The following is a 12,255-nucleotide window of genomic DNA, read 5'->3' on the forward strand; positions in this document are numbered from 1 at the left end:
ATTCTGTATATATATGAAATATCCCCTAATCTTTGTAAAGAAAGTCAGGTTATAGTCTGTATTTTGTATTGATGGAAGTATAAAATGTATTGACTATTAATTGTACCAGGCATTTTTTAATTAAAAAAAAAAAAAAAAGGAATCAGACCATAAGTATTACTTCACCTTGCCCTATACCCAATACCACAGCACACTTCAATGTACAAAGGGCGAGCCTCTCCAGCAACTGATCATTTAATCTGGCACTGGCATGCAACAGAGACAATTCTAAGTAGGAGACAACTAAAATAAACATATCTGACTCAGGCAGGGCAAACACTTAGGCTCAGGCATGACAATAAGTGCCCCCCATTTGCAAATGTGAGACCTATCAACCATTAGCAAAGTCTAAAGTTTGGCAGTGATTGCCAGAAGTATTTCTCAATGCTTGTGTTCTCATGGCTTATGAAAAACCTTAGTGCTGCTGTTATATTCCATATAGGTACCCCAATATAGGCCCGGGTAATATCCTAACCTTTCACCTATATTCGTCCCTACATTACATACATACCAGACTGCTAGGACTGACCCTTTACCTAGTTACTGTACTACTTACAGAACGTCGGGTTTTCCCTGAACATTAGCCTCACACGTTATGCCTGAGGATTCTTGGATTCTTGGAAACTCAGCAGGACTACCAGCTCCTGCATAAAAACTATGTACAAGGTTCATTCCCAACGTCATCCTAAGTCTGACAATGCCACAGCAAGGTGGAGCCCCTGGGGATAACTTTGGGTATATAAACATCACATCTTGCTGAGATAGTCAGAGGAGGTCAGGACTTCCCTGCCGACACACTGACGTGAGACGCTGAGGCTTTGCATGCAGATACTCCAGCTTGCAGTGGTCTAACATCCCTTAACGTCCAACTCGAGACCAAGATGGGGTCCCAGAGTCTCTCACTTCAGGTAATGAGTTTGACTTTATCCTAGAGGTATTCTTGGCTTAACACCTACACACATGCTAAGTACACTTAAGTACATCTAGTTAGGATTGCATAGTAGGAGTGCACATTTTATTGTCATGTATTTTATATACTTGCCTGTATTCATAGTTATAGCAAAATGCTAGAAATCAACCATCCTTTTCCTTCCTTGTGCTTCTAATCATTTATATCTGTTTCTGTCTAGTGGTTGTTTCAGCACACCTATTTTACATTAGAATACCGACTGTTCAATAAATGCTTATTGAAAAACGACCATACTGTTTATTCTGTGTATCTCTGTGAGGCTAAGTGAGCACGAGTGACTGAGCAAAAAGTAGTACACTGTTTCCACAGTCCTGAGGGTTGTCTTGTTCAATGGTTGCCAAGAACTATTCTCTCCTTGGTAAGAGGAGTTTCTAGTGGCACTGTGAGCTAGCTGGTATACAGGCCACCATATCTGGTGGGGGTGTCTAGAATCAGTCTGACACCAATCTTACAGTGTATGTTGTCTATATAGGTTTATAGGAACTGCTGACATTGATTGGGTACTTATTTAACAGTCATATCTTAGTAGTCCAGTTGTGCTATTCTCAGAGATCCCTACTTACATTTTCCCAGAGATGTCTGGAGTGGGAGGCTACAAAATCCACCACAGCTGAGTAGGCAAAATCCTATTTATTGGCTGTTAGTTAATCAAGCTTGAAGGACACATTGTTCTATTGTGCATAACACCTTATCTCAGTTCCCTTGAAAAACCTGTTCTTACTAAAAAACAATGACTGAACAGCAAGATAACGCTGTGCATGACCTAAATCTCTCAGCCAAAGAACAAGATGCAGATGCAATACAAATTTCAGAACATTTTAGAAATGCCATCACCCTAAAACTAGCTTCACAAGGTTTACCAGCTAGAGGTGGGCCAGTAACCTTTGTGATTGAGGCACACAGATCATATAGAACAGAGGTATTCTATTCATGGGTCAGATTACCACAGGCAAATGTATGAACAAAAACATTTCATTTCTACACAGAAGATGAAATACAGAACGAATATTGTCCATATGAGGACATTAACCTTCCGTTTACTTACCTGGAGCACCTATACTGGTTTAAAGGCACCCTCCCCATACAAGAAATAAAGTAACACTTGGTCCACTCAGAAGAGATGGAGCAACATGGCCGGAACTAGCGGCCTACACACCACATCCTGACATTGAAACAAAGCCAGTAGGAGACTTATGCACACTTCATAAAGAACTAATAAGACTTTACAGAAACATGACACAGTTCGTGATGAGAACACTCACACTTCAGCGAGCGACGGTTATAACAACAGGTCCGATTCAGACATCAACAACCAAAATTACACCACAAATGTTACACGCAGTGATGGGTAAAATGCCCACTAAACGTGAACAAATGCCGTTTTGGATAGCTAAAAAAATAACACAGCTAGAGGCAGTATTTCCACACACTGGTCCACAAGAAAAGCATAGAATGCTGACAATCTGCTTGCCCATGGGAATAGCTTCCCAGATAGAGGACTGTACCACTTGGGATACAGTCTTCGCTGCCATATGTACCAGGACTCATGGCATCCCTTCACTAGCAGTAATACCAGATGTATTAAGACAAATACAGAATGAGTACGGGGCAGAATCTGCTTAGAGATGAAGTTACTAGGTAACTTTGCCCAGGTATCAGCTATAATATTAGCAAACATCAAAGGGGAGGCAGCAGCAGTGGCATGGCAATACGCCAATGCCTGAGGGATTTCACTCCTTTAGAACAGGAGACAGAATTACCTAAAATTATTGAAACAGCTTATGCAGAATTAGGTAGAGATAGTTTGGGATCTAGGCCAGTGAAGCCTCAACTGATGGGTGGTCCAGAAAAAGAACCAGCAAGCAAACACCCGCATCTTCGAAGAAGAAATGGGATAATAACAAACAAAAGAATAGATATCAATCCAAAGGTAGGTCCCCTCAGCAGGAGCCCTCTGAAAGAAGGTATAACCTTAAGAATAGAGATAACATTAAAAAACCTGACAGGTATCAGGACACTGATACACGTTCCTCTCGTTCCTTTTAGGGTTCATCAAAAAACTCAGAGAGGGAAGGACGGTCAGAACACAGACAAGAAGAGCGTACAAAGTCCAAAGACACGCATCGCACGCCTGATTACACTTCAAAGATAGAAGAAAAACCTAAACTAAACGTCAATTCAAAAAGAAGAAAGTAGCAGGTCTTAAGATCAGACATGCCTGAATTCTGAGGATTCAACTACTGAACGGGGAATGGGCTCTGACAATGCTAGACAGCACAGCAGAAGTAACAATAGCTCACCAGAACCTGATGGAATTTCTGGTGACAGCGGAGCTGAGTGAACATATCACGGTGGAAACGCCTGATACTAGGGTAAGCGTCTTACATGGGTTACATGAATTAACACTCCAAATGGAAGGGGACAAGCCCTGAAAAATAACTCCAGCTCGCAGTGGTCTAAGATCCCTTGCAGCGTGTACAACTCGAGACAAAGACGGGGTCCCACAGTATCTCACTTCAGGTAATGGGGTTGACTTTATCCTAGAGGGATTCTTGGCTTAACACCTACACACATGCTAGGTACACTTAGGTACCTCTAGTTAGGATTGCATAGTAGGAGTACGCATTTTATTGTCATGTATTTTATATACTTGCCTATATTCATGGTTACAGGAAAATGGTAGAAATCTACCATCCTTTTACTTTCTTAGTGCTTCTAATCATTTATATCTGTTTCTGGCTAGTGGTTGTTTCAGCACACCTATTTTACGCTACAATTACAACTGTTCAATAAAGGCTTGTTGAAAAATGTCCAAACCGTTTATTCTGTGTATCTCTCTGAGACTAAGTGAGCACGAGTGACTGAGCGAGAAGTAGTACACTGTTTCCAAAGTCCTGAGGGATCAGGGTTGTCATGTTTGATAGTTGCCAATAACTATTCTCTCCATGGTAAGAGGAGTTTCTAGTGGCACTGTGAGTTAGCTGGTATACAGGCCAACATACCCGGTGGGGGTGTCTAGAATCAGTCTGACACCAATCCTGCAGTGTATGTTGTCTAAACGTGCAGATCTTATATAGGTTTATAGGAACTACACGACTGCAGGAGCTGCTGGGTCACTGCCAGTATAAAAATGATTAACTAAAGGCAAAAAACACACATTCACACAGTATCCTCTGCAACTTTGTGCTCAGGTGTGTTCTTTGTGAAAATTCACTGTGCTATCACTCACAGTGAAGTTAGCCAACAGCAAAAGTAGCCAGACCCATTGCCCATGCTGCAATGGATAGAAGAACAATGTGAGTGACATAACAGACCAATGGATGAAGAGGGCTGTGTATAAACCCCCTACTATTATTTTTATGAACTTTGTTCCTACTGGGGGCGCGGGGGCCTAATCACCCGCCCAGGGCAAAACACACATTTCTAAAACATATACATGGACCCAAAGGGAGTCGACCCATATCGTAGAAGGGCGACCCCCAATATAAACGTTTTTTAAATGTGTGTTTTCCCTTGGAGTGTGCAATCACCCCCTCCTCCCCAGGGGAAACACACATTTCAAATAAACATTTTGGGGGCTAATGGGGGTCAGCCTATATATTCAAGAGGGTCGACCCCCTGACAGTTCCATTACTCTTTTATTTTTTCCTCTGGAGGCCACAATCGGTGTCCTAGGAGAAACACATATTTAAAAAAACAAACATGATTTGACCCCAAAGGGGGCCGGAACACGTGCCAGAAGGGCTGACTTACTGACAATTCAATTTTTGTTTATATATATTTTTTCGACCCTCAAGTAGCAATTGCAACCCCCATGAGGAAAAACACTTCTTAAAAAAAAAAAAGGTGCCGCACCCAGGGCGGTCAGCCCATTTACCACAAGGGTGACACCTACAAAAATAGGTACCTGTTGGCCTTGTGGGTTCCCTAGTTGCGGATGGAGGTGCAACCGCAATCCACAACCAGGAAACCATTTTTAAAAGGCACTGTTGGAAAGTGTAGAGTTTCCACTTTCCAACGATGCCTCCCTGAAACTTAAGGAGGCACCGAGGCCTGTATATAAACACCACAGGACGACCGAGAGAGCACTTACTTGCTGCCTCCCCCACATTTAGTTGGGATCTGTAACTTCCATGCACGTCGCTGCATACTGATGTCACAGATGGGCAGGAGGGAGAGCAGGGGCTGAAGTTGCTTCTGCCCTTTTAACAAAAAAAAGGAATTACTCTGGTGCAAGCAGCAGACTTTCCTTACATTGCCTTCCCAGTGGCCGGCAAACACACTGGAGAGGTAGTGCAGACTCGACCATTGGCCGATGCCCACACTTAACGCATTAAATCATGTCAGTTTCTGGTATACGTAATATAGGTCTTTTGTGGTGCTATATTGTCCTCGGATTAAATTATATTTTTTCATGTAATGTAAAGAGAATGGATTTATGGTCCCCTGGCCCATCATATCAGCACTCTAAGACGGGTGGTATCTACAATAGGCGTTTGTCTGTGTTGTGTTATCTTAATCATGCAGTTATAAAACCTCAGTAGAGAATAGTTTAGATTAATTTTAGGACATAAAGCAGGAAACGATAATTCAAATATTCTTCAGTCGTTGAACATATTAAAATAATCCTGGTTTCTTCTTCTTACTAGGATCACTTTCAGAAGTTTATCCCAACTGGCACAGAAGGAGGTAATCAAGGCAGCGGCTATGGAATCATGCACGGAAGCGGTCAAATGGTGTCCAGCGTAACAATGACCCAGTACGGATGTCAAATGCAACAACCACCTATCCCTCCACCCAAACCTGGAAGTGGAGGTCAGGCTGGGATTGCTGGAATGGGACACCCTGGAGGTCCTGCTGGTGGTACAGAAGCAGGGACTGACAGCAGTGATGGAGCATGTGTACAAGGCAAGTATTGCTCATTGATGTTAGCTTCAACTGCACAGCAGCAATACAGTTGCCCACTTGAACACAGCAACACTTGTGCCAAGATGTGCTAAGGAAGAGAAAGTACATAAAATTGAACATAGGAAAAGAACCTCTGATATGCTAATAAGAAACACATCCTCTGCTTTTCGACTAAAGAGTAGAATTATAAGTAGTGATATTTTTAATTTGAAAACATGGGAACTAAATTCTGTAGCAATTGTTAGCACCCTTCTGTTTTCTTCCTATTAATAATAATTCCTATTATTGTTATCTTGTCGTTGTTATAATTATTTTGATTATTGATAGGATCCCTATTATTCTTATTATTATTATAATTATTATTATTATTAAGATTATTGTTATTATTATTATTTTGGCTTTTTTATGGTGACATTCAACTTCGAGGTGATCTCTTATGCTGAGCCTAAAAACAGAAACCATAGTATTGAGCATCAAGAAATTATTGCAGCGGAAATGAGACAAGTTTTTTGTTTTGGGCATTATGGGTTTTAAGGGGCAGATTTACAATAACTGGCGCATCCTTGCATACTAGCAGGAATGCGCCAGTTATTTTGTGTGATGTTAAAAAACTCTTGCGCCACCATGGATGCGCCACATTTACATTGTTGCGCAAGGATGGACAGATGCGTCACGTATCTGTCGGAGTAAAGGTGATGCAGTGCTGGAGTCGTGTCGCAAGCGCGACACAACTCCAGCACTGCTCAGGGGCGGACTGTACTTGCTGTGCTGTGTCACTCCTTAGACCTGCTACAAGCAGGCATAAGGTTTTGACGCAGCGGGGTCGTAAAAGTGACTCAGTGAAATCTTGTAGATTTCACTGCGCCACTTTTACGAGGCTTCCTTGCGACGGAACGCCAACCCTGTATACATTATACCTGATGCAGGTATAATGTAGCGTAGGGCTTTACAACGTAATGTATCTCCCTAGATGAGTCAAGTTGTAAATATGTTGCATACTGGTGCATTGTTAATGACGCTGCTGCGTTACAGAAGTGACGCAACAGTGTCGTAAAGATGTCGCAAGGGGCTTGTAAATCTGCCCCTAAGTGTTTTGTACAGTACCGAATCAACTAAAGGAAAAGGCTCAAAAGTTTGGATCTAAGAAAAATAAAAGCTTGTACAGAGCGATGATTATTGTGACAGTAAAGAAAAGTCAGAAGATTTTCAGTGGTGTCTGGTGGAACAGTGCCATTAGTATGTGGTTACAAGAATAGTGGGTCTTGCATATTGAAGGTGAAGTCTGAGCCACATAAGTGTGCCTTCTCCATGCTAATGAACATCTTATGTGGCTGGTGTAATTTTGTTATTTTCCTTGAAACTTACCAGGGTCAAAGCTTCAGTATTCTAAACTGTATGGAGGGTGTGAAACAGGAAGCACTGGTGCATGCATGGATAGATGCAAACTCGACATGATGAGAGTATTTTTAACAGTCAGCGGTGGAAACAGAGCGAACACATTATTTCGGGAGAAAGTGAGAGGTCAAAATCTTGGTTTATACTAAGGATATGGCCGGAAGAAGAATTTTGGACAAGGGCAGGTGAAATTAGAAAAAGATCACTTTTTACTTTTTTTCACCTGCTGAGTAACTTCATGGTTGCTCAGAAGGCAAAAAAAGCCCACAGTTGCATTTACGAGCATTGTTAGGGGCTAGGCAATCCAGCAGGTGGGTGCTTCACACAGGTTTCTCTGTACAGGAAGGTGTTTTCTAAGAGCCCTCTCATTGAAAGTGAAGTAGAATTACCTTAATTCAATTACCATAAATATTATTACATTGCGCGACCCTTGACACTGGAATTTCACACATGTAGTTCCCGACCCTCATAGAGACAAATGCAGTTTGATAGTTCTCACTGCTGCATGTCATTTCACGAGCATTTAACTTTTTCAATATGTTGCAAACTGATGTGAAACCAGCAGAAAACAAGCAAAATTGTCACATGATTTGCATGCTTTTATCGTAGATAAAAAAAATCTCTTATCCCTTACAAGAACCATGGGAGGATTACCAGCCTTAGGAGTGTTGAAAAGCCCCAGTCATAAGGATCTGGGTTAATTCCATTATCCTTTTGCTCACCACACCACCCCAATTTGGACCCAGCCATATGCAAATCAGTCTTGACCCTGTTCCAGCCCGAACTGCCAAGCCAGGTCCTCCCTGGACTGGAAACAAGCATCCAGGGACCGATTTCAGGGTAGCACCCTTCATCAGCCAGGCTAGCTTGAAACCAGTGGTGTAGTGAGCACGGAACCCATGTCTGGGTATACCCTTCCCACTTAGGGTGACATATGCAAAAGAAACAATTGATGGACAGAATGCTGGACAATGCAAACATTCACCCCCAGTCACAAGGATCTAGGTTAAATCCATCATTCTTTTGCTCACCACAACACCCCAGTTCGGACCCAGCCAAATGCAAATCAGTCTTGACCATGTTCCATGTGGGAACAGTCCAGCATGAACTGCCAAGCCTTAGGAGTGTAGCACTGAGAACTCCTGTTGGAGACTAGACCACAGTTCTGCCTCTATTTAGCTTCAGCACTTTTTATACACAACAATGGATTGCCATCATGCTCTACATGAAGCTGATGTAGGTGAGGTTGAGAGTTTCATTACAAGACAGGAGTTTACCATTATGCATTATTCCTTTAATGCTACTCCATGCAGAACTTGTGAGAACTTTACATCATAAACCATGAAGTCTGGAATAGAACTTTGAGAACGTATAATAAGATCATGCACAGAACTATCTGCCTCTTTTTAATGCTGGTCGTCGAAGAAAAGTGCCTTCCTATATCTTACTTTCTTTTACAGATACTAAAAGTTTAACATTTGCTGTGTTATTTTGATGTCTAACATAGTATCTCTTAACACTGTTTCCAATTTATTGAAACACCTTTCTTTTTATTTCATGGGATGTTTTATTTCATAGTACTTTGCTGAAGGTAATTTAATTTTAGGCCAGATCTATTTAAAATTGGGCAGATCTTGCAGGTTATTCTCGACCCCTTGGCAGCTAATAATGTTATCTAGAAGCCCCTCAAGTGTACCTCAATCGGAGAGGCACCTGCAACGCTTCTTCACCGCTTCAACATTCGGGAGCCCAGACCGCCGAGGCCTCCTCTGTGTGCCACCGGCTATCTTGGCCCCATGCAGCATGTAGACCGGCTGCAGAGACAGCCCGCTAGGCAATCTGTGGGCTTCCTCCGACTCCTGTTGGGCTCCCATTGTAGGCTGCATTCACCCAACACTTCTCTTGAGGCAGTGACTTGTCTGGCAGGAATTAAACGAAAGCGTTAGGCAACAGCTGTGCTGGCCCAAAGAGCTGAGTGCCACCATCTTTGTTTGGGCTTTACCCTATTTATTAAAAAAAATTTTGGAGCGGCCTTCAAGAGACACTGTAACTCATCATGCTAGCAGTTAACATTGCCTCCTTAAACAGCTGATCGTCTGGTGATTTGTTTGGTCGTTCTTCCTCATTTCTGCGTGTTTATCAAGCATTTGCCTAAAGAACACCTATCATTACCTTGGGGGTCTTGTATGTTTTATGCCCTTCTAATAGAGCTTCGCATTTCTTTTTCCAGAAGAACCCTTACAGGGTTAATTCTGTTATTCTGACACCCCCCTTCCTCCCCCTCATTATTTAATATGTTGGATCGAGAGAGCGAGTCCCCTGAGAATTCAGTGGGGAAGATTAATGAAGAGATGATTAAGAAATGAATTCACCATGAGATGCATACTTGTGCATACGAAACAATTGATGAGATTATGAGTAAGAAAAGATCTAAGGGCACTGGTACTGACTTCTGGTCTATCTCGGGGGAGACTCTGATTGTGGGGACAAAGGAGGTAAGAAAAGGAGGAAGTGTAAACACTTTGAGAGAGTGGCCTTGCCCTTATAGAGGTTGGGAGGTCGAAGCTCCACAAAAAGGATAGGAGTTCCAAGCACCTCAAAGGGGAGTGGTGGACAAAGCAGCATAAAATGTAGTGGTGTCAATTGTGGCACAATGGGATCAGGTGACCCTAGCGGCACAGAAGAAGTTTATTTTGGGGAAGAAGATCCCCAAAGTGAGATGCCTCTAGATGAATATGTATTTGACTTCGATCAATTGATGGTGATGATCTCTTTACTGAGGATGAGATCCCTTCTACCTCCAAGGGTGGGATCAAGAACCCTCTAGGAGAGCAGATGTTCTCACCATACAATATTAAACATCCTAAGAGTTCTGAATTGTGACTCCTTGATTATGTGGGCAAGTCTATCACATAGTGGATCAGGAATCCACTAGAGAAAGAAGTTGGGAATGCCCTAATACTTGAATGCTCAAGTCCTGTCATCCATGATAAAGTGTGCCTCCCTCAGAACTTGGACTCGGAATTAACCACCTTCCTCTTCAAGAATCTAGGAAGGGATTTGAGAGGTCCCTTAAATATGTCAGGACCGCCTGTTTAATGTTGTTGAGCCCCTGTCAAAGATTATTGACATGGCCAAAGAGGACTATACCAGTAAACTCCCTTTGGAACTAGACCTCCTCAGAGGCTGGACCAACAGGCTATAGTTCTCCTCAGAAATGCAAACACAGGTCTGAATGGTGAGAGGTGTAAAGTAGCCCTGATGAAAATAAACCCCAAGCTTGGGGATCTCCAGAGAAAGAAGCCTCCAAAAACCCCAAGGGACAACTCTTTGACGAGGATATGATCAAGACCCTGAACAAATACTTCACTCCCTTACTAACCTCGACAAAACCCAGACAAATATATGCCGGGTCTTCAGCCCAGGTGGGTTTAGGGGCCGGCCGGCAGGAGGGAATTTTCTGATGGCCATGGCTGCAAACGTCCCAGTTCTCAAACTATAGGCAGAGGCTATCAACCCAGACCAGCTCTGACCTTCTATTCTCAGAGAGGTCGTTTCCAACGTGCAAGAGGGAAAAAGTCACTCAGCAAGATTCCCGCTGAATACCAATGTGAGTACAATGATTTCACCTTCTTTTTCTTCCCTGGCAAGAGTGGGAGGTAATTTCCAACTTTTTACCCATGCATAGGAAACTGTTCCTGTGGGCCCTTGGGTCTTAGAAACCATCCAAGGTTTCACAATAGATTTTGTGGAGAAACCCTTCCAAGTTGTCCCTCAAAAGGAGTTAAACTGACTGCAGATCAATAGAAAGTGCTAGATGAGGAGGTAGAATCTATGTTGGAGAAAGGCGTCATTGCAGAAGTAAGTTTAGGGTGCAGAGTTTTCATGAGTAAGCTCTACCTGGTTGAAAAGAAAGACAAAGGGTGGAGACCCGTGATAAACCTAAGAAATTTAAACAGATTCATAGTGGCATATTCTCAAGAACCTATCGCCGAGTTATCAGCACTATATCGCAGCCATACTCTTGATAAATGTATCACCTCATTCACAAGCCGGTGCAAACAGCCGATATCACCAGTTTTCCAGCGATAGCATCCTCAAAAAACCTCTCCACGGATGACCCCGGCAACTATCGCTAATGAAATGCAGAGTAGGCATTCCTGAGCAAAAAGCCGAGACAACACCACTCCACAACATTCTCAACGACTAGTCAGATCGGCGAAAAGATCCCAAAACAGGCGATAAGACATGTTAGCAGCACGATTTTAACACCTGCTCTGACCTTGTGTAAAGTCGGACGACAACCGGCAGCAGCCAAGGGAGCACAGCCCGTAGCCAAACATGAAGAACAACAGATTCCCCCGAGCAACTGAACATGCAGCCCGGAGACCCAATAGGGCAACAACACCCACCGCCATCCCCCCGGACCCCACCACCCATGGACAAAGAGAATGCACATCAACTCCACAAAACCATGAACCAAACAAATTGCCTGAAGTCGCACAATCACAACACCTAACATACAGGTGTGGCCAGAAAAATTGAAATCATACATTCATATCATATAATTAAGCTGTCCAGTTTTAGGTTTAAACCTATAATAACTGATAAAAACCCCACCGGAAGGGAAATAGCTTTCACCTGTGTAAACATATAAACACCGAAAAAAAACCTGCACAAGCACAAACTAAATGGCATTCAGAGAAGGGAAAAGGATAGTGAAAGAGTCATGTTTATTTCTTCCTGGAGGGGCCAATACAATGTAACTTTGTTATATAAAGTAGCAGTAAGAAAGACTGGGCTAACATTCTGTTTGACTTTTGTTATTTAGGGATGTCACTAAAATATTGTTTCTTCTTTTTTCAGTTTTGTGCCTTTGGTCTAAAGATACAGGGGTTAGAAGCATGTTTTATGTGTTGTTAATTTATTTTATAAACTGTAGA

General features: G+C 42.6%; 1 protein-coding gene across 1 annotated transcript in view; it reads left to right on the plus strand.

The window, feature by feature from the left end:
* MYOZ1 (myozenin 1) overlaps positions 1-12,255 on the plus strand; it is a 370,778-nt gene that overhangs the window by 241,130 nt on the left and 117,393 nt on the right. The window contains exon 4 of the mRNA XM_085603510.1: positions 5,659-5,917. Coding sequence (XP_085459636.1) covers positions 5,659-5,917 — 259 coding nt within the window. The remainder of the gene's footprint in view (positions 1-5,658; positions 5,918-12,255) is intronic.

The sequence above is a fragment of the Triturus cristatus genome, chromosome 1_2, assembly GCF_964204655.1.
Source record: "Triturus cristatus chromosome 1_2, aTriCri1.1, whole genome shotgun sequence".
In the NCBI taxonomy this organism is placed as follows: domain Eukaryota; kingdom Metazoa; phylum Chordata; class Amphibia; order Caudata; family Salamandridae; genus Triturus; species Triturus cristatus.